This window comes from Lynx rufus, unplaced genomic scaffold (assembly GCF_022079265.1).
Source record: "Lynx rufus isolate CCGP_SWC_20201006 ecotype Redwood Valley unplaced genomic scaffold, mLynRuf1.p SCAF_2, whole genome shotgun sequence".
Classification (NCBI taxonomy): Eukaryota; Metazoa; Chordata; class Mammalia; order Carnivora; family Felidae; genus Lynx; species Lynx rufus.
This window is the reverse complement of record NW_025814834.1, coordinates 182,208,163-182,230,805: the sequence shown is the minus strand read 5'-3', so window position 1 is coordinate 182,230,805 and position 22,643 is coordinate 182,208,163. Positions and strand designations below refer to the sequence as shown.

The 22,643-nt window shown below is 35.7% G+C and overlaps 1 protein-coding gene across 3 annotated transcripts in view; it reads right to left on the bottom strand.

Annotated features, from left to right (window-relative positions):
- Window positions 1–22,643, bottom strand: part of FAF1 (Fas associated factor 1) — a 520,107-nt gene that overhangs the window by 86,503 nt on the left and 410,961 nt on the right. For all 3 annotated transcript variants that reach the window (XM_047085885.1, XM_047085886.1, XM_047085887.1), the window contains one exon: window positions 19,408–19,496. In XM_047085885.1, coding sequence (XP_046941841.1) covers window positions 19,408–19,496 — 89 coding nt within the window. The remainder of the gene's footprint in view (window positions 1–19,407; window positions 19,497–22,643) is intronic.

Below are 22,643 nucleotides of genomic sequence, written 5' to 3'. Positions count from 1 at the left end.
ATATAAAGACTGTTCTCCATGGTTGACTGGTTCTGACTTTCAAAGAGAAATTCTGTAGTTCAGTCTCCTAGTAAATAGTAATTAGATAGCTATAGCTATATATTTAAATTGATATTTGGATTAAAAAGTTGTATAGAAACTTTCACCCCCTTCCCAGATAAGAGATGTTCACAAACGCTTTAGGTTACTTGCAAAGCTGAATTTTTCTATTGCTTTGCATGAATAAACTAGTTCAGGACTACAAAGAACATGTTCTTTGTCTCAGTTACATCTGGAATATACGCAGTGAATAGATTCCATAGGCTCTATTCTTTGCATTTTACATAGTTATTCTAGTTCATATTTTCCTAAGGATAAAACCTTTTTACAACTGTTAAGGTAGTATAATCAAATATATACAAATGTTTATAAGAGCTTTATGAAAAAGAATTTAAGGAATTATTTTTTCTAGGATAAATCTATTTAAAAAGACAAATGTGTAAATTGGTGCAGCTACTATGGAAAACAGTATGGAGGTTCCCCCCCAAAATTAAAGTAGAACTACCATATGATCCAGCAATTCCACTTCTGGGTATTCATCTGAAGAAAACAAAAATACTAACTCAAAAACACGTATGTACCCTCATGTTCACTGCAGCATTATTTACAATAGCCAAGATATAGAAACAACCCAAATATCTACCAATGGATGAATAGATAAAGAAACTGGAGTATAAATATGCAACGGAACACTACTCAGCCATAAAAAAGAACGAAATCTTGCCATTTGTGACAACATGGATGGACCTTGCGGGCAATATGCTAAGTGAAATAAGTCAGACAGAAAAAGACAAATACTGTGTGTGATCTCACTTATATGTGGAATCCAAACAAGCAAACCAAAAAACCAAGCTCATACATAACAACGAAAAGACTGGTGGTTGCCAGAGGTGGGGTTGGCCGAAATGGATAAAGGTGGTCAAAAGACACAAATTACCAGTTATAAGATAGATAAGCCATGGAGATGTACCATACAGAACAGCAACTATAGTTAATAATACTGTACTGCATTTTTGAAACTTACAAAAATCCATGGGGCGCCTGGGTGGCTCAGTCGGTTAAGGGTCCGACTTCAGCTCAGGTCACAATCTCACGGTCTGTGAGTTCGAGCCCCATGTCGGGCTCTGGGCTGATGGCTCAGAGCCTGGAGCCTGCTTCCGATTCTGTGTCTCCCTCTCTCTCTGCCCCTCCCCCATTCATGCTCTGTCTCTCTCTGTCTCAAAAATAAATAAACGTTAAAAAAAAATAAAAAAAAAGAAACTTACAAAAATCCTAAAAGTTATCATTACTCACAAAAAATTCTATTACCACGTATGGTGAAGGATGTTAAGAAGACTTATTGTGCTGATCATTTCACAACATATACATATATTGGATCGTTATGTTCTACAACTAAAAGTAATATAATGTTGTATGTCAATTATACCTCAACTTAAAAAAAAGGAAAATGTTACTTAAAGACAAAAGGTTGTAATTTGAAAGCATCTGAAAATCTTTCTCCCAACTCCTATACACCTACTGGATTTCTTATTATAAGAGAAATATTTAATTTCAATTAAGAGAAAATAACATTAAAAGGAGAAAAAATAACAACAAAAGGCCTGATTCTGTAAGTGATTTTGGGCAAACAACTTGTATAACTCTCAATTCCTCAACTGTAGTATTAAATTAAGATTAAATGATATCTAAAGTTCCTTTCAGCTCAGCCTAGAATAAAAATAACAGCAATAGATATTTATTTATATACCTTTTAGTAAATACTAGGTACTAGTACCTATTTTACACATATTATCTTATTTAATCTTCCAAACCTGCACATCAGGGTAAGTATAATTATCATCCCATTTTATACAAGAAGAGACTGAAAACCAGAAACATGCATTTTAACAGACTCCTCCGGTAATAGTGATGTTAGCAGCCACTGTACCATACTTTTGGGAACTGCTACTCCAATAGATGCAGTCTATACTGGTAAAGTTAGTGCAATCCCAACTGCTGTGTATAAAATAAGATTCCCCCGACCCCCAATTTGTATCTGGCTTGGGAAAGTCATTTAATGTTCTGTGCCAGTTTCCTTTTCTGTACCATGGGTATAATAATACCTATCTTGAAGAATTTATAGGAGGAATGCAAATGGCCTGGTCCCTAAGAGTAGGGACTCAATAAATGTTGTTATTATCACAGGCAACAAATAACATTAGTAATACAATAAAAAAGAACAATAAAAGAACTGTAAATTTTTGCTGAAGCCCATTTTATAGTTACTTCTATGGGCTGTTAATTTTCTTTGCTTTTGATCTTATTTTTTAAGCAAACATACTACAACATGGATTATTTTTGGTATATAGTTCTATAAGTTTCAACACACGTATAGATTCATGTAACCATCACCAAAATATGATACAGAAAACTTCCACTGTCCCCCCCAAAAATCCCTGGTGCAATTCCTTTGTAGTCATATTCTCTCCTGAGTCCTAACTCCTAACAACCACTGATTGGTTCCCCATGCCTATAGTTTTATCTTTTCAAAACTACCATATAATGGAACTATATAGTATGTAACCTTTAAAGACTGACTTCTACTAAGCAAATGCCTTTTTAATATATCCAAGTTGTTGTAAATATCAATAGTTTGTTCCTTTTTATTGCAGAGTAGTATTCCATTGTATGGATAGAACATGGTATAATTTATCCATTTATCCACTGAAGGTGAACTGAAAGATAATGAAGGACATTTGAATTGTTTCCAGCTTTGGAAATTATGAACAGAGCTTTTATGAACATTCATGTACAGGTTTTGGTGTGAACATTAGTTTTCACATTTTTAGAGTTAATATCTAGGCTGTATGTTAAGCGTACGGTCAAACTTTCTGAGGAAAGGTCAAGCTTTTTCTGAGTGGCTGAAACATTGTGTATTCCCATGAGCAAATGAGTAAGAGTTCAAGTTGTTCTCCACCAGGCATATTAGTGTTCTCTCTTCTAATTCAAGGGTAATAAACATTCCTAGTCCAAGACTCCAAAGGTGTGCAAAGCTGTGATGAATATTTTAGTATATAAGCAGTGAATTACTTCAATAAAACAATGCCATGCAGCCAAGAATTCCAAAAGCAAATCCTCTATTAAAATAGTTTCTATAGTCTGCCAAAATTTTCTCTAGGATATTTTCCTATATATGTCCAGACATTAAAACACACAAACATAAACACACATACATACACCTCTAACAGTAACAAAACTTTAGAAGTGTGGAGTGTAGGGAATCATTTTTTTTTTTTTTTTGCTTTGACTAACTTTGGTATGCTTTATGGTAAAAATGGTCTGTAAAGATAAGTATTAATAGGAAATGCGGTGTATATATACTTATTGTTGAACTGAAATATCTAATCTGAAATTAGAATCTTTCTGCTAATTAATGAGGTAGTCCCCACTTAATTATAAAATGGGTCTTTCAGTCTTCCAATCTAGCTATCTATTAGAAAAGTATCTCTGTTTTTTCTAGAAGACACTTCTTCACACGTCTACCTACTACAATGTTGCCTTTTTTTTTTTTTTAGCTTAATAGAATTCTCCCTGGTGAGGTCTTTCTTTCTAACTCTGATAGGCAGATTTAACACCCTACATATGTCTCTATCATGGGAATTATATCATTATACTGGAATCCTTTGTTTGCATGTCACTTAACATCTAAGGACTGTATCATCTTGTACATTAGTGCTTAGCACAATGTGGGCATATAGCAAGTCCTTAATAAAAATGTGTTGGTTTAGGGGTCAAAGAAATGAATTAATGGTGGTTTACCTGGTAAACATCTATATATCATCCTTTAAGACTTAAATGTTTCCTCCTCTAAGAAGTCTTCTTTGGGTCATCTCTGTTCCTTGTATTTATTGCCACTGCTATGTTTTCATACTATATTACAATTACCTGTTTGCTGGCATGATAGCTAATTAGATATACTGCCTAGTGGGAGAGAAATATTCACAAAGAGTATTTGTCTCTAAAGATAAGGATTTAGGTAGTGTCATATTTAAGACACGAAAAGTTTCTTCTGCCTCTTTTTAAAGGATTTGCCTTAAGAGAGTTTCAGTTAACATTTTCTTTGGATGCCTGTCAGGTTTATTACATTGGATTACATTGGGAAGGTCTCAACAGCCACTTGAGAACACTTTAGAAGAAGTAGGTTTTAATTTTTATTTGGAGCTACTTTTAAAACAATGGTACACAAAATAAAATATAATAACTAGATATATTACCCACCCCAAGCTAGGTAATATAGCATAATTAAGATAATAAACATATTTTGTTAGACTGTACTTTTACTAAAAACAAAAAGTGGACAGGTTGGGCAAGTTGTTTAACAATGATTGCTTCTACAGTAATAAATGTTGACAGCCCAAATCAAAAAAGAATGCATTACTGAGATATCATCAATTGTGTTCTGTCATTACAAGGCAGCTCCACCCAGTCTAAGCTTGTCAAAAAGTGTTACTGTAATCCATGAAGAAGCCTCTACACCTCAGGCAAAGGAAGGAAAAAATGTGAAGGGCTGGCTCAACAGGTGTGTTGAATTGTAATGCCAATATTGAGTCATAAATCCCTTTACATTAGTTTCATATATAACAAATATTAACTTCACTCTGAGGTGTCAAGCATGGCTGGACGGATCCATCAGCAGGCACTTTAAGAGCAACAAATGTAAATAAACAGGGCATGGATATAACTTTTTAACAGTGAGCATTATTCCATGCATAAGAGTAGACAGTATGACAAATTTTCTTATTCTACTCAAGTGAATATGGTATTTGGGAATCTAGGAATGTCTGACCTACCTTTCAGGTCAGCCCACTCTGATTCTACCTAATCTTGATAAGAACATTGCTTTCAGTTCATCCTTCAAATCTTTAATGTAAATGTAACTCAGCTTTACAGGGGATCATGATATACAAAAGGACAGAAGTATGTATTCCGGTTTTGACACAGTTGTGTGACTTTGGGCAAACTTTTATAAGTATTATATGTGTCTGCTTTCTCTTCAATAAAATGGGGATAATAACTATTTCACAAGGTTATGATGAAAACTAGAAGTGATTATTTTCAGGAAAAGTCTAACAGTGCTCAGCACTAGCAGATATTCAACACATTTACTTTCTTTTTTAAGGTACTTCAACTGACACCCTTGCTTCCCTAAGGTATAAAAGTTTGGAATTTAATACAGACTAATAAACTGCTCAGGATTAAAGCCTATGAAAGCAGGGCTGGAATCTTTTCCATTCTATGTCAGTTCCCAGTAGTTTCCAGCAAGTACTGACCTCAACAATCAAGAACTTCTCATGTTGCCAGTCCACAGCAATCTCTCACTTCTCAGAACTCAAAACCACTGAACGTGGATTTTGTTAGTGGGTTATTTTTTTATTATGCTAAAATACACATAATATAAAATTTACTATTTTAAGTGGACGATTTAGTGGCATTAACTACATTCACAGTGTTGTGCAAACCATTACACTATTTCCATAACATTTTCATCACATCAAACAGAAACTCTATACCCATTAAGCAGTAACTCCCCAACCTGCCTCATACCTCTAGTCTGGAGTAAGCTCTACTCTACTTGCTGTTCTTATAAATTTGTCTGTTCAAGATATACAAGTAGAATGATACAATATTTGGCCTTTTGCATCTGGCATCTTTCATTTCAGGGTCTTCAAGGCTCATCCATGTTGCAGCGTGTATCAGTACCTCAACCTGTATTATAGTTGAATAACATTCTTGGTATGGATATAACACAGTTTTTAATCCATTCATCTGCTGATGGACATTTGGACTGTTTCCACTTTTTGGTTATTGTAAATAATGCTGCAATGAACATTTATGAACAAGTAAGTATCTGAGTTCTCGTTTTTAATTCTTTTGGGTATTCATACCTGAAAGTGGATTAGCAAGTAATGCAGTAATTCTATATTTAACTTTTTGAGGAACTTCCAAACTGTTTTCCACAGCACATGCACCACTTTACATTCCAATCAGCAATGTACAAGGCTTTTACTTTCTCCAAATTCTGTTAATTTCTATTCTTTTTGATTTTAGCCATTCTACTGGATATGAAGTGGCATCTCCTTGTGGTTTTGATTTGTATTTCCTTAATGACTGATGATGTTGAGCACCTTTTCTTGTGCTTGTTAGCCATTTGAGAATCTTCTTCAGAGAAATGTCTATTCAATCTTTGCCCAATTTTGAATTGTGTTGCTTGACTTCTGTTGTTCAGTTGTGGGTGTTCATTATATATTCTGGATATTAATCCCTTTTTATATATGATTTGCAAGTATTTTCTTCCATTCTGTGGGTTTTCACTCTCAATAGTGTCCTTTGAAGCATAAAAGTTTTTAATTTTTTCCTAAAAGTGTTTATTTAAATTCCAGCCAGTTAACAAACAGTGCAATATTAGTTTCAGGTGTAGAATTTAGTGATTCATCACTTACAACACTTGGTGCTCATCCCAAGTGCCCACCTTAAGACCCATCATCTATTTAACCCATCTCCCCTCCAGTAACCCATCAGTTTGTTCTCTATAATTAAGAGTCTGTTTCATGGTCTGCCTCTCTCCCTCCCTTTCTCTCTCTCTCTCTCTTTTTTTTTTTTTGCCCCTATGTTCACTTGTTTTGTAAAACGTATGGTTAAATTATATGGTATTTGTCTTTCTCTGACTTACTTACCTTAGCATAATACTCTCTAGCTCCACCCATGTTACCGCAACTATTAAGATTTCATTCATTTTTATGACTGAATAATATTCCATTGTAACTATATACCACATCTTTAGCCATTCATCAGTCAATGGACATTTGGGATCTTTCCATAATTTGGCTATTATTGAAAATAACAGAAGAGAAATAACAACCAACACCACAGATACAATTAAAGGACAATATTATGAAAAATTATATGGCAAGAAATTGGATAACCTAGAAAAAAATGGATAAATTCCTAGAAACATAAACTACCAAAACTGAAATCGGAAGAAACAGAAAGTTTGATAGACTGATAACCAGCAAAGAAATTAAATCTGTAATCAAAAATCTCCCAACAAACAAAAGTCCAGGGCCAGATAGCTTCACAGGGGAATTCTACCAAACATTTAAAGAAGAGTTAATACCTACTCTTCTCAAACTATTCCAAAATATAGAAATGGAAGGAAAACTTCCAAATTCATTTTCTGAGGCCAGCATTACTGTGATACCAAAAGTCTTTGGAGACAAAGACTCCACTACAAAAGACAACTACAGGCCAATAGTCTCAATGAACATGGATGCAAAAATTCTCAATAAAATACTAGCAAACTGAATCCACAGTACATTAAAATAATCCCACCATGATCAAGTGGGATTTATTCCTGGGCTTCAAGAGTGGTGGTTCACTATTCACAAATTAATCAACAAGATATACCACATTAACAAAAGAAAGGATAAGAATCATATGATCCTCTCAAAAGATGCAAAAAACCCCCCCACATTTGACAAAGTACAACATCCATTCATGATAAAAACCTTCAACAAAGTACGGTTAGAGGGAACATACCTCAACATAATAAAGGGCATATAGGAAAAACCCATAGCTAATATCATCCTCAATTGAGAGCTTTACCTCTATGATCAGGAACAAGACAGGGATGTCCACTCTCACCACTTCCGTTTAGCATAGTGCTGGAAGTCCTAGCCACAGTAATCAGACAACAAAAAGTATCCAAATTGGCAAGGAATAAGTGAAACATACACTATTTGCTGACGACATGATACTCTACACAGAAAACCTGAAGGACTCCACCAAAAAGCTGCTAGGACTGACACACGTGTTCAGTAAAGTCACAGAATACAAAATCAGTGTACAGAAACGTTTGTTGCATTTCTATACAGCAGTAAGTTTTTAATTTTTATGAAGCCCAACTTACCTGTTTTTTCCTTATGTTATCTGTGCTTTTGGTGTCATATTTAAGACAAAATCATGAAGATTTTTATCTGTAGTATGTTCTAAGAGTTTTATAGTTTTAGGTCTTCGATCCATTTTGAGTTAATGTTTGTATATGGTGCTAGATATGGGTTCAACTTCACTCTTTCCTACCTGGGTATCTAGTTTTCCCAAACCATTTATTGAAGAGACTGTTCCTTCCTCATGAATAGTCTTGGGGCCTTTGTTGAAAACCAACCGACCATACCTATGAGTACATTTCTGGGCTCTCTTTTCTATTCCATCGGTCTTTATGTCTATCTTTTATGCTAGTACCACACTGTTTTGAAACTGTAGGTTTTTGATAAGTTTTGAAACTGTGAAATGTGATTCCTCCAACTTTGTTCTTCTTTTTCAAGATTGTTTTGGCTATTCAGGGTTCCACATGAATTTTAAGATGGGTTTTTCTATTTCTGCAAAAAACTGTCTCTGGGATTTTGCCTAAGACTGCATTGCGTTATGGATAGCTTTATTTTTTTATTTTTTATTAAAAAAAATTTTTTTTTTCAGCGTTTATTTATTTTTGGGACAGAGAGAGACAGAGCATGAACGGGGGAGGGGCAGAGAGAGAGGGAGACACAGAATTGGAAACAGGCTCCAGGCTCTGAGCCATCAGCCCAGAGCCCGACGCGGGGCTCGAACTCACGCACCGCGAGATCGTGACCTGGCTGAAGTCGGACGCTTAACCGACTGCGCCACCCAGGCGCCCCGCATTACGGATAGCTTTAGATAATGTTGTCATCTAAACATTATTAAGTCTTCCAATCCTGTGAACAGGGGAGGTATTTCCATTTATTCGGGTCTTCCTAATTTCTTTCAGCAGTATTTTGTAGTTTTCAGTATACAAGGTTTGGGTCTCCTTGGTTAATTTATTTCTAAGTATTTTATTATTCTTGATGCAGTTGTAAATGAAATTTGTTTTCTAAATTTCCTTTCCAAATTTTTCATGGCTAGTGTATATAAATACAACTGATTTTTAAATTTGGTATCCTGTAACTTTGCCAAATATGCTCTAACAGTCTATTTGTGTGGAATCTTTAGGGTTTTCAAAATATAAGATCATATTATTTTTGAATAGAGATAATTTTACTTCTTCCTTTCCAATGTGGATGCCTTTTATTTTTCTTGCCCAATTGTGTTTTTTTTTTTGTGTGACTTATTTCACTTGGCATAATGTTTTCTTTTCTTTTTTTTTAATATGAAATTTATTATCAAATTGGTTTCCATACAATACCCAGTGCTCATCCCAGCAGGCGCCCTCCTCAATACCCATCACCACCCACCTCTCCCTCCCACCCCCATCAACCCTCAGATTGTTCTCAGTTTTTTTTTTTTTTAATTTTTTTTTCAACGTTTATTTATTTTTTTGGGACAGAGAGAGACAGAGCATGAACGGGGGAGGGGCAGAGAGAGAGGGAGACACAGAATCGGAAACAGGCTCCAGGCTCCGAGCCATCAGCCCAGAGCCTGACGCGGGGCTCGAACTCACGGACCGCGAGATCGTGACCTGGCTGAAGTCGGACGCTTAACCGACTGCGCCACCCAGGCGCCCCTGTTCTCAGTTTTTAAGAGTCTCTTATGGTTTGGCTCCCTCCATCTCCGACCTCTTTTTTTTTTTCCTTCCCCTCCCCCATGGTCTTCTGTTAAGTTTCTCAAGATCCATATAAGAGTGAAAACATATGATATCTGTCTTTCTCTGTAGACTTATTTCACTCAGCGTAACAACTCTCCACTTCCATCCACGTTGCTACAAAAGGCCATATTTCATTCTTTCTCATTGCCACGTAGTATGACATTGTGTATATAAACCACAATTTCTTTATCCATTCATCAGTTGATGGACATTTAGGCTCTTTCCATCATTTGGCTATTGTTGAGAGTGCTGCTATAAACATTAGGGTACAAGTGCCCCTATGCATCAGCACTCCTGTATCCCTTGGGTAAATTCCTAGCAGTGCTATTGGCTGGGTCATGGGGTAGATCTATTTTTAATTTTTTGAGGAACCTCCACACTGTTTTCCAGAGCGGCTGCACCAGTTTGCATTCCCACCAACAGTGCAAGAGGGTTCCTGTTTCTCCACATCCTCACCAGCATCTATAGTCTCCTGATTTGTTCATTTTAGCCACTCTGACTGGTGTGAGGTGGTATCTGAGCGTGGTTTTGATCTGTATTTCCCTGATGAGGAGTGATGTGAGCATCTTTTCATGTGCCTGTTGGCCATCTGTATGTCTTCTTTAGAGAAGTGTCTATTCAAGTTTTCTGCCCATTTCTTCACTGGATTCTTTGTTTTTTGGGTGTGTAGTTTGGTGAGTTCTTTATAGGTTTTGAATACTAGCCCTTTGTCCGATATGTCATTTGCAAATATCTTTTCCCATTCCCTTGGTTGCCTTTTAGTTTTGTTGATTGTTTCCTTTGCAGTGCAGAAACTTTTTATCTTCACGCAGTCCCAATAGTTCATTTTTGTTTTTAATTCCCTTGCTTTTGGGGATGTGTCAAGTAAGAAATTGCTGCGGCTGAGGCCAGAGAGGTTTTTTCCTTTCTCCTCTAGGGTTTTGATGGTTTCCTGTCTCACATTCAGGTCCTTTATCCATTTTGAGGTGGTTTTTTTTTTTTTTTTTGAATGGTGTAAGAAAGTGGTCTAGTTTCATTCTTCTGCATGTTGCTGTCCAGTTCTCCCAGCACCATTTGTTAAAGAGACTTTTTTCCATTAGATGTTCTTTCCTGCTTTGTCAAAGATGAGTTGGCCATCCTTTTGTGGGTCTAATTCTGGAGTCTCTATTCTATTCCGTTGGTCTATGTATCTGTTCTTGTGCCAATACCATGCTGTCTTAATGATTACAGCTTTGTAGTATAGCTTGAAGTCTGGGATTGTGATGCCTCCCGCTTTGGTCTTCTTCTTCAAAATTACTTTGGCTATTTGGAGTCTTTTGTGGTTCCGTACAAGTTTTAGGATTGCTTGTTCCAGCTTTGAGAAGAATGCTGGTGCAATTTTGATTGGGATTGCATTGAATGTGTAGATGGCTTTGGGCAGTATTGACATTTCAACAATATTTATTCTTCCAATCCATGAATACAGAGTGTTTTTCCATTTCTTTATACCTTCTTCAATTTCCTTCATAAGCTTTCTATAGTTTTCAGCATACAGATCTTTTACATCTTTGGTTAGGTTTATTCCTAGGTATTTTATGATTCTTGGTGCAATTGTGAATGGGATCAGTTTCTTTATTTGTCTTTCTGTTGCTTCATTATTAGTGTATAAGAACGCAACCAATTTCTGTACATTGATTTTGTATCCTGTGACTTTGCTGAATTCATGTATCAGTTATAGCAGACTTTTGGTGGAGTCTGTCGGGTTTTCCATGTATAATATCATGTCATCTGCAAAAAGTGAAAGCTTGACTTCATCTTTGCCAATTTTGATGCCTCTGATTTCCTTTGGTTGTCTGATTGCTGATGCTAGAGCCTCCAACACTATGTTAAACAACAGCCGTGAGAATGGACATCCCTGTCGTGTTCCCGGTCCCAGGGGGAAAGCTCTCAGTCTTTCCCCACTGAGGATGATGTTAGCTGTGGGCTTTTCATAAATGGCTTTTATGATGTTTAAGTATGTTCCTTCTATCCCAACTTTCTCGAGGGTTTTTATTAAGAAAGGATGCTGAATTTTGTCAAATGCTTTTTCTGCATCGATTGACAGGATCATATGGTTCTTATCTTTTCTTTTATTAATGTGATGTATCACATTGATTGATTTGTGAATGTTGAACCAGCCCTGCAGCCCAGGAATGAATCCCACTTGATCATGGTGAATAATTCTTTTTATATGCTGTTGAATTCGATTGGCTAGTATCTTATTGAGAATTTTTGCATCCATATTTCTCAGGGAAATTGGCCTGTAGTTCTTTTTTGCTGGGTCTCTGTCTGGTTTAGGAATCAAAGTAATGCTGGCTTCATTACTTTGAAAGTTTTCCTTCCCGGGGCGCCTGGGTGGCGCAGTCGGTTAAGCGTCCGACTTCAGCCAGGTCACGATCTCGCGGTGCGTGAGTTCGAGCCCCGCGTCGGGCTCTGGGCTGATGGCTCAGAGCCTGGAGCCTGTTTCCGATTCTGTGTCTCCCTCTCTCTCTGCCCCTCCCCCGTTCATGCTCTGTCTCTCTCTGTCCCAAAAATAAATAAACGTTGAAAAAAAAAATTAAAAAAAAAAAAAAAGTTTTCCTTCCCTTTCAATTTTTTGGAAAAGCTTGAGAAGGATAGGTATTATCTCTGCTCTAAATGTCTGGCAGAATTCCCCAAGGAGGCCATCTGGTCCTAGACTCTTATTTTTTTGGGAGATTTTTGATAACTGATTCAATTTCTTTGCTGGTTATGGGTCTGTTCAAGTTTTCTATTTCTTCCTGTTTGAGTTTTGGAAGTGTGTGGGTGCTTAGGAATTTGTCCATTTTTTCCAGGTTGTCCAGTTTGGTGGCATATAATTTTTTATAGTATTCCCTGATAACTGCTTGTATTTCTGAGGGACTGGTTGTAATAATTCCATTTTCATTCATGATTTTATCTATTTGGGTCACCTCCCTTTTCTTTTTGAGAATTGGCATAATGTTTTCAAGATTTATCTGATATTGTAGCCTCTACCAGAATTCATTTTTAAGGCTGAATAGTATTCCATTGTATGCATATGCCACTTTTTTGTTGTTGTTATTTTTTACCCTTGTCCCTTTATGGACACTCGTGTTGTTTCTACCTCTTGGCTATTATGAATAATGTTGCTATAAACCATGCACAGATTTTTAAAAAAAGTTTTCATTTAAATTCCACTTAGTTAACTTACAGTGTAATATTAGTTTCAGGTGTACAATATGGTGATGCAACACTTTCATATAATACCTGGTGCTCATCACAACACATGTACTCCTTAATATCCATCACCCATCACCTATTTAACCCATATCCCTGCCCACCTCCCCTCGGGTAACCATCAGTTTGTTCTCTATAGTTTAGAGTCTGTTTCTTGGTCTGCCTCTCTTTTTTTACCCCTTTGCTCCTTTGTTTCATTTCTTAAATTCCGCATGAGTGAAATCCTATGGTATTTGTTTTTCTCTGAGTTATTTTGCTTAGCATAATACTCTCTAGCTCCATCCACATTTTGCAAATGACAAGATTTCATTTTTTTGATGGATGAGGAATATTTTATTGTACGTGTGTGTGTGTGTGTGTGTGCGTATATACACATCACATCTTCTTTACCCATTCATCAATCGATGGACATGTGGGCTGTTTCCATAGTTTGGCGGTTGTAGGTACTGCTGTTATAAACATCAGGGGGCACCTATCCTTTTGAATTTTTGTATCCTTTGGGTAAATATCTCATAGTACAATTACTGCATTGTAGGGTAGTTTAGCCACGATCAATTTTGGGGAATTAAGAAGATAATATAACTGATTTAAGCAAGGAAAAATGAATATAAGTTTAACAATAACATATGAATGACATAATAGTTCAGAAGCCAAAGTAAACTGCCCCAGTTAAATGAATTTGTCTCAATAAAACAACCAATGCACTCCTTGTTGTATATGAGCAGCCTATAAAACAGATACGATGAATGAAATGCGATTTATTTTACATTTCAAAATGTGAAATACATGTTAACAAAATTGATTACATTGCTTATCCATACCAAACTGCCTTGAATCCTTGGTGGATAGCTAAGCATTCTGGTAGTCTAGGAATTACACTGAGAAATACCTATGGCTGGCATGTAGCAGGAACCTGAAGAGTAGCTATTATTATTTATCTTCATTCTCACCTGTTATACCTGCCTCATAGCTTACATGGAGAATGCAAGAGCCCTTCTCTGTCCTCCATGTCAAGTTGCCTACACAGCATGTCTAGCTCACTCTGGCTAGGTGCTCCCAGGGCTCTATCTTCCTGATTACTTCCTCAGTTGTAAGCCCAGTGGCCCTATCTTGCTCACAGCTGTGGTACTGGTGCTTTACATAGTGTCTAGTACATAGGAAAAGATCAATAAATATTTATGAAATGAATATACAAATCAAGATGAAAGAAATTATTATCTTCTGTGATCTGGGATTAACTATGGAGAAAAAACATTGGATAAAGAATCCTTTTTAAAATATTTATGCACCCAACATAGAAGTACCTAAATATAGAAAACAAATATTAACAGACCTAAAAGGGAGAAAGAGGCAGCAATACAATAATAGTAGGGGACTTTAATACCCCAATTTCATCAATGGATATATCATCCAGACAGAAAGTCAATAAGGAAATACTGGAATAAAATGACAGGTTAGATAAGATGGACTTAAGAAACATATACAGAACATTTTATCCCAAAGGGATCAGAATACACATTCGTCTCAAGCACACATGGAATACTGTGCAGGATAAATCATATGTTAGGGCACACAAAAAATCTTAATAAAAACTGAAATCATATCAAGCATGTTTTCCAACTGAAATGGTATGAAACTAGAAATCAATTACAAGAAGAAAACTGGAATATTCACAAATATGTGGAGCTTAAACAACATGCTGAACAACCAGTGAGTCAATGAAGAAATCAAAGAAAAAATAAAAAAATACCTTGAGACAAATGTAGATGGAAATACAACCTATCAAAACTTATGGGACACTGCAAATGCAGTTATAAGAGATAAGCTCATGGTGATAAATGCCTATATCAAGAAACAAGAAAAATCTCAAATAAACAATCTAACTTTACTACTCTCAAGGAACTAGAAAAAGAAGGACAAAGCCCAAAGTTAGCAGAGGGGAAAAAATGGTAAAAGGATCAGAGGAGAAAGAAATAGAGACTAAAAGACAATAGAAAAGATCAGTGTAACTATATTTATCATGGTGAGCACTGAATAATGTATAGAATTATTGAATTAATATGTTGTATACCTGAAACCATTTTATATCAATTAAATTTCAATAATAAATAAAATATACCATTTTATGTCAATTAAATTTCAATAATAAATAAGAGTTCAGTGAAACTAAGAGCTGAGTTTTTGAAAAGATAAACAAAATTGACAAGCCTTTAGACAGACTCACCAAGAAAAACAGAGGGCTCAAATAAATAAGATCAGAAATGAAAGAGGAGATGTTACAATTGATAGCACAATATTACAAAAAGGATCATAAGAGACTACTATGAACAATTACATTCCAGTATACAAATAAATTAGATCATTTAGAAGAAATGGATAAATTCCTTGCAGGGTGCCTGGGTGGTTCCATCAGGTAAGTGTCGTCCAACTCTTGGTTTCAGCTCAGGTCATGATCTCACAGTTTGCAGGATTGAGCCCTGCACTGGGCTCTGTGCTGATAGCACTGGGCTCTGTGCTGATAGCACAGAGCCTGCTTGGGATTCTCTCTCCCTTTCTTTCTGTCCCTCCCCCTCCTCTCTTTCTCTCTCTCTCTCAAAATAAATAAACTAAAAAAAATATTCCTTTCAACATACAACCTACCAACACTGAATCAGGAAGAAATAGAAAAATCTGGAAAGAAGTATTCCCTGCACCTATGACACTGAGGATTCTAAATACATTGTTGAATGGATGAACAAAGAAACGGATGAAATAATAAACAGACCAGGAACTAAGTATCATAAACTCTTTATAATCAGAGTTTTCTGGATTACTACTGGCTAAAGAAAATAGGGCATATGAAAATAATTGAATCTATTTACATGTTAGAAAGTATCTATTGTTTGGAACCAGGCTGTAAGTAAAAACAGATTTTAGATGTGGCTACTATCATGTAGTGATATTTACTCTCCTCATCCCTTCATTGTCAATAAGCCTACATTGCAGCAAAGTACCTCTCTGTCCCCAGGACTGAGCCCGGAGCTATATACTTGATAGATGCTCAGTAAACACTTAAAAAACCAAACTAAATCATTACTGAAAGTGTCTCTGAATAAAACTATAGGCCGTTCTACCAAAACAAGAGGCTTATATAATGTATGCTTCTTGATTATATACAATGGAATATTCCTCAGCCATCAAAAAGAACAAAATCTTGCCATTTGTGACAACGTGGGTGGAGCTAGAGTATCTTCTGGTATCTAAGCAAAATAAGTCAGTCAGAGAAAGATAATATCATATGATTTCACTCATATATGGAATTTAAGAAAGAAAACAGATGAATATAGGAGAAGGGAAGAAAAAATAAAATATAAACAGAGAGGGAGGCAAACCATAAAAGACTCTTAAATATAGAGAACAGACTGAGGGTTGCTGGAAGGGAGGTCAGTGGGGGGATGGGCTAAATGGGTAATGGGCATTAGGAGGTCACTTGTTGTGGTGAGTACTGGGTGTTGTATGTAAGTGATGAATCACTAAATTCTACTCTTGAAACCAATACTACACTATATATTAATAACTAACTTAAATTTAACTAAAATCTTGGAAGAAAAAGAAAAGAAAATAGAACAATTAGTGATACAAAGGTTAGTGCATTCTGGGCCATTAAAGAATAATTCAGAGAATGAATATGTTTGGGCTTGGTTTTATTTAATAAAAGCTTTGTATAGTATAGGCATCTCTGGTTGCACGAATACAATGGAATCAGGGAAGTAATGGATACAACTGAACCAAAGTTAAGTTTACATAAATTCAGGCCTAGGAAGCTGTGCCCCAACCCTGTCTATGAATTTGATTATAATTGCAAGCTTAAGATAAAGCCTTACTTGAAATTTTTTGAAGAGTACAAGCAAATTCGCCATTATAAGGGACAGTGTTTCTTGTCACGTACACAGCAGATACCAAATCATTTATGATCTATGCATAGTCCAAAACAAGTCGTTGAACCTAGAAAAGCTTGTCTTAGGAACTCTACTTATGAACTGAATAATAACTTCCATGAAGACACTAAAAACAAAGAGAAATCCTTACCTCTTACAGTTAAATTTCAATAAAAATTTCAATTATATGGAGCCTTGGATTTTTCCTGTAACCCTGATATTAAAATTTGTGCTCAGTATTAAAGGAATTAAAGTCAATTTCTTTACCAATGAATTATGAAGAACACAAATTAAGACGAAAGAATGAACTGGGAATATGCATGCAAATATAGTGCATTCATATTATTATACAGCATAATCTGTAAATCTAGTACTAATGAGACTCAAGATTTAAATGGCTGAAGAATGTGTTTAGTGAATTATTGTCAATCAATGCCTCTATTCCAGGATAAATGTAATCATGAACGGCAACACACCTATTATTACAAATTCCTAAGTAAGTACAGTACTTCATTATTTCAAAATGTCATTGTCAATTTATAGAGTAACAGATAAATATCTTTCCACCATATACCTGATTACCTTTTCTTTAGAGTAAATGAAACATTGGCTATTAAGGAAAATTACAAACATCATTTTTTCAGCAATGAAAGAAACCTAATGTGTATTAAAACTCTAAACTAGTTACAGCACTCCAAATTTTCGTATTTGTTAATTAGTGCTAACTTGTTAATCAGATTTTATACCACTATAATCAAGAATTCTTTTTTTCAACTAACATTCTTTCTTTTATTTTTAATGTTTAGTTTTGAGAGAGAGAGAGAGAGAGAGAGCGAGCAAGCAGGGGAGGGACACAGAGAGAGGGAGAGAGAGTCAGAAGCAGGCTCCAGGCTCCAAGTTGTCAGCACAGAGCCCGATGTGGGGCTTGAACTCATGAACTGTGAGATCATGACCTGAGCTGGTTGAATACTTAATCAACTGAGCCACCCAGGTGCCCCATCAACTAACATTATTTCATGTGAATTCTGCCAAGTATTCATTTAGTCAATCATTTAGCAAACATTTGTTGAGTGCTTACTTCATCCTGGGTATACCGTTAGGGGATACAGTTATAAATGTGAATATGACCCAACTCTTGTTCTTAAACTCAGTCTAATAGAAGAAAGAGACAAGCAAATAAAGTAAAAAATATGTCTACATGTTTTCCATTTGTAATAGCTAATGGGTATTGTATTGAAAGTACTCCCTATAGCTGGAAACTTTTCATCATTACTCAGAAATCAAACTTTCTCTATTTGTCTATGAAAAAAATTTTTTCAATTAAAAATATTAGGAGGGATAATTTAATAAGTACCTGTGAAATAAGCATCTCAAACGAACAAATGCTAGCATGTGTTTCATAATTTTTAGGCTGTTTTCCAAACCCAGAAATTTTTTGACTGATATAGCAATAATGATTACTTGAGATTATTATAGGTCCTACTAGCCATGTGATCTTGGGCAAATGAACTTAACCCTTTCGATCTTCAGCATTCTCATCTGAGAAGTGAAGATAATAGTACCAATCTGTATTAGATTATCTCTCATTTGGTCCTCAGTATCCACACTTCACCTAGCTTTTTGCCCAGGGTGGTTCTCTTGATTTTCAGCTTCTGGTTGGGTTAGGTCAGTAGGAGGTACTAGTAGGAGATCAGAGCTTGGAAGGAAAGTAAAGCTATTTCTGGGTTTCCTCTCTACCAGGTATCCCTCTACTAGATACAGCCCTCTCGATATACCACCTTCTCCAACGCATTTAGGCCTAGGGGTGGTTAACGGCTCCTCTTTGCCCTAGAGTTTGTACTAACTATTGCTGATTTCCATAAACCCTGACCTTACCTTTATAAACAGTTCTTTTATTAAACTGTTCTCAAATAACCAAGTTTGAAAGTGCCATGTGTTTTCTGCCAGAACTCTGTGGCAGAGTTTCTGTGACTCATATACAACCTCATGGGGTTGTTTTGAGATCACTTCTTAGCTCAGTGCTTAGCACATTATAAATATTCAGTAAATGTTGACTACTACTGTCATTATCAATATTGCTGTTATTATTATTTTATTTGAGGTTCCATGCTCATGCCATCTATACCAACTGAATATACTAAAGAGACTGAGAAATTCAGAATTCTGGAGATCTTTTACTAAGCCTCCCAGTGTTTCAAAAATATGTTCAAATGTAAAATCTGTTCACTCCTAATCAATCTCAATATTTAAAAAGAGTAGAAGGATCTTGAAAGTGAGTGAAAAAACCACATAGTACACAGGATTTCCTGGACTCTCGTTTCTTTTGTAAATATGCTTCGGAATTCATTTCTTGCAAATTGACCTCCTGTCACCACTCCAAATCTAGCAAAGTATAAATGTCCATAAAGTTAAACAAATTGTTGGGTCTTAGGGTCATGAAAAGAAAGGACTGAAAGGTAAACTCAATGGTATAAAAGTCCTTGGTTCATCTGGAAATGCATCTTCATTATCCTTACTTATCAATCATGACATAGGCAAGCATCTCCATTTGACAAATTATCCCATCAAAATCCTATTAAAAGTCTACTTAACCTTTCATCTTACCTCATCCTTTATATCTTCCTGTTGTTGGGCTGTGAAGATCTCCATTGCAGCCATGAGTCTCATCATTAGCTCATCCACTGTTGTGTTACCTAGCAACACACGGAGATTGCCAAATTTCACATTATTAAAGTTATAATAAAATGGAAAGCCATTCTAGAATTAATCAGTAAGGAGTAACTAAAGTCTAATAAAAATTGCAGACTACTATGCTAATATCTAGTTAAAACACTTTCACATTTTCATTGAAAAGTTTCATATGTTCAATGTGAAAGAGTAAAGCAGTATACAGGCAGTTGAAATTTCAAATACAGTAGATTTGAGGGAACCATCTCTCAATAAGAAAGATTTTTCAGCACTATGAAGAAGAATGGTTAAGTTATGAGGATCAGAAGTTCTTTCAAGTTAGAAAAATGCAGGTACTTAAAGATACTAGCAACAACTACCAATTGTTTATATGCCAATAATTAGGCTAAATACTATATATATATATATATATATATCAGTTGGGCAAAAATATAAATATATATATAGTATTTAGATTATATATTTATTTACAGTAGAGTATATGTTATATATTTATTATTATAATATATTTTATATTATATATTTATATATAAATAATATATTTATATTTTATATATTATTATATGTATTTATATATTATATATAGTATGGTACATTTTATATATTTATTATTATATACAAATATATTATAGATATATTATTTATATACATTATATAGTATAGTATATAGTATATATTTATTTATAGCTATAGAATTTGGATTTAGATTATATATATAATCTCATTTAACCTGTACAACAATGCTTTGAAAGTATCATTATGATTTTGACTTTGAGAGCTCAAGTAACCTGTGCAATCAAGATCAAGCTGATTAAGTGGTGGGGCCAGGGTTTGAAATCAAATGAGTCTAACTCAAAAAGCCTGTTCTCTTTGCCATCTCAGTACACTATTTAGAATTATCTCTTATCACTAAAAACTCTGGTGACGCAAACAGCAATTCATTTTCTGGGAAAAAAAAAAAGAGTTATTTTTTTGCCCAACTGATATTTTTCCCTTTCAGCTGCTTTTTTTTTTTTTTAATTTTTTTTTAGGTTTTTTTTTTTCAATGTTTATTTATTTTTGGGACAGAGAGAGACAGAGCATGAACGGGGGAGGAGCAGAGAGAGAGGGAGACACAGAATCGGAAACAGGCTCCAGGCTCTGAGCCATCACCCCAGAGCCTGACGCGGGGCTCGAACTCCCGGACTGCGAGATCGTGACCTGGCTGAAGTCGGACGCTTAACCGACTGCGCCACCCAGGCGCCCCCTTTCAGCTGCTTTTAAATGACTATACTATAAACTTTATGAGAGTACTTATTTATTTTATTTTATTTTATTTTATTTTATTTTATTTTAATCTTTTAAAGTTTTAATTTTAATTCCAGTTAGTTAATATACAGTGTTATATTAGTTTTATAAGAGAGTTTTTAAATATTTGATTTCCTTTTGGGGTGCTTGGGTTGCTCAGTCAGTTGAGCGTCAGACTTTGGCTCAGGTCAGGATCTCACGGTTCATGGGTTTGAGCCCCATGTCAGGCTTTGTGCTGATAGCACACAGCCTGCTTCAGATTCTCTGTCTCCCTCTCTGCCCCAACTCTGCTTGCGCACTCTCTCTCTCAAAAATAAATAGTAAAAAAAATAAAAAAACAAAACAAATAAATGCTTGATTTTCCTTAATGCTATTTTATTCTCTGTCCAATGCCATGACAAAAGTATAGCACATAAAGCACATATACACCATTTCTTGAATGCATTGTCCTGTTACTTGCTTTGGATACATCTACAAGAGAGAAATCCATAAGGATACATAAAGATTTGGCAATTCTTCTTTTCTTTCAAAACTACATGCAAAAGTGCCCATCTTTCTCCGGGGCCTGAGAGGAGGTCTTCTTGTCCCATTGATGAAACGGGACAACAAATAGCAAGCATCCTTGCTGGTGTTATTCTAGAGTAGGGCTGGACTAACATGACCTTTCAATGGTCCTTTTCTCTATTTTCCTTATGACCACTGGCAGCAGGTTAGGGAGCATCTGTGGTCCTTAGTAAAAGAAACAATCTAAATAAATCAGTCACATCAGCACTAGTCTCTGAACAAATGAGCTAGAGAACAAATATTATCTTGGTGTGATACCATGGTAGTGAGAAAGCAGAGTTGGTTTTATAGCCACAGTTCTAACCTAACTCCACAACTTAAAAACTATATGTTCTAGTGCCTAGAAACTGCCTAGCACATGACAAGAGCTTAATTAACTATTCACTTAGTAAGTGAATAACTAAGTGAATGAGTGACTGACTATAGCTCTCTAAGGATCAATTTCCTTATCACAGAATACACAATCACTGGTAGTTATTAATTGGTATGACAAATGGAAAGAGTTTTGGAGAAACTTCAATTTTGATACTGGGCAAATCTTTGAGTTTCCCTTTCTTATTTGCAAACTGTAGTGACTAAGACTCAATGCATGGGATATGAATTCTTATGTTGTTTGTTTATTTATTTTGAATGAGAGAGGGAGAGAGAATACCCCAAGCAGGTTCCGTGATGTCAGTGCAAAGCGTGATGCAGGCTCAATCCCACAAACTGTGTGTGACCTGAGTTGAAATCAAGAATCAGACACTTAACTGACTAAGCCACCCAGGTGCCTAGGAACAGGACTTCTTTATGGAGGGTACTGGCCATTCATTTTCAGGCATAAGCCTGCTTATCAACTATGCTTCAAACATAACTGTAAGGATTCACTGCCAAACTGGACAAGACAGAGAAAAGGGACCAATTAATGCAGTTCTGGACAAGTTTTTTCTTTATAGCCTATTGCGGTAGTTTTAAAACTTTTGTTTTCAGGGGGCGCCTGGGTGGCGCAGTCGGTTAAGCGTCCGACTTCAGCCAGGTCACGATCTTGCGGTCTGTGAGTTCGAGCCCCGCGTCAGGCTCTGGGCTGATGGCTCGGAGCCTGGAGCCTACTTCCGGTTCTGTGTCTCCCTCTCTCTCTGCCCCTCCCCCGTTCATGCTCTGTTTCTCTCTGTCCCCAAAAAAATAAATAAAAAACGTTGAAAAAAATTAAAAAAAAAAAAAAACTTTTGTTTTCAGAACTCATTTACACCCTTAACAATTTTTGAGATCCCCAAATAATTTTTATGTGGGTTACTGTTATCAACATTTATTGTGTTAGAAAT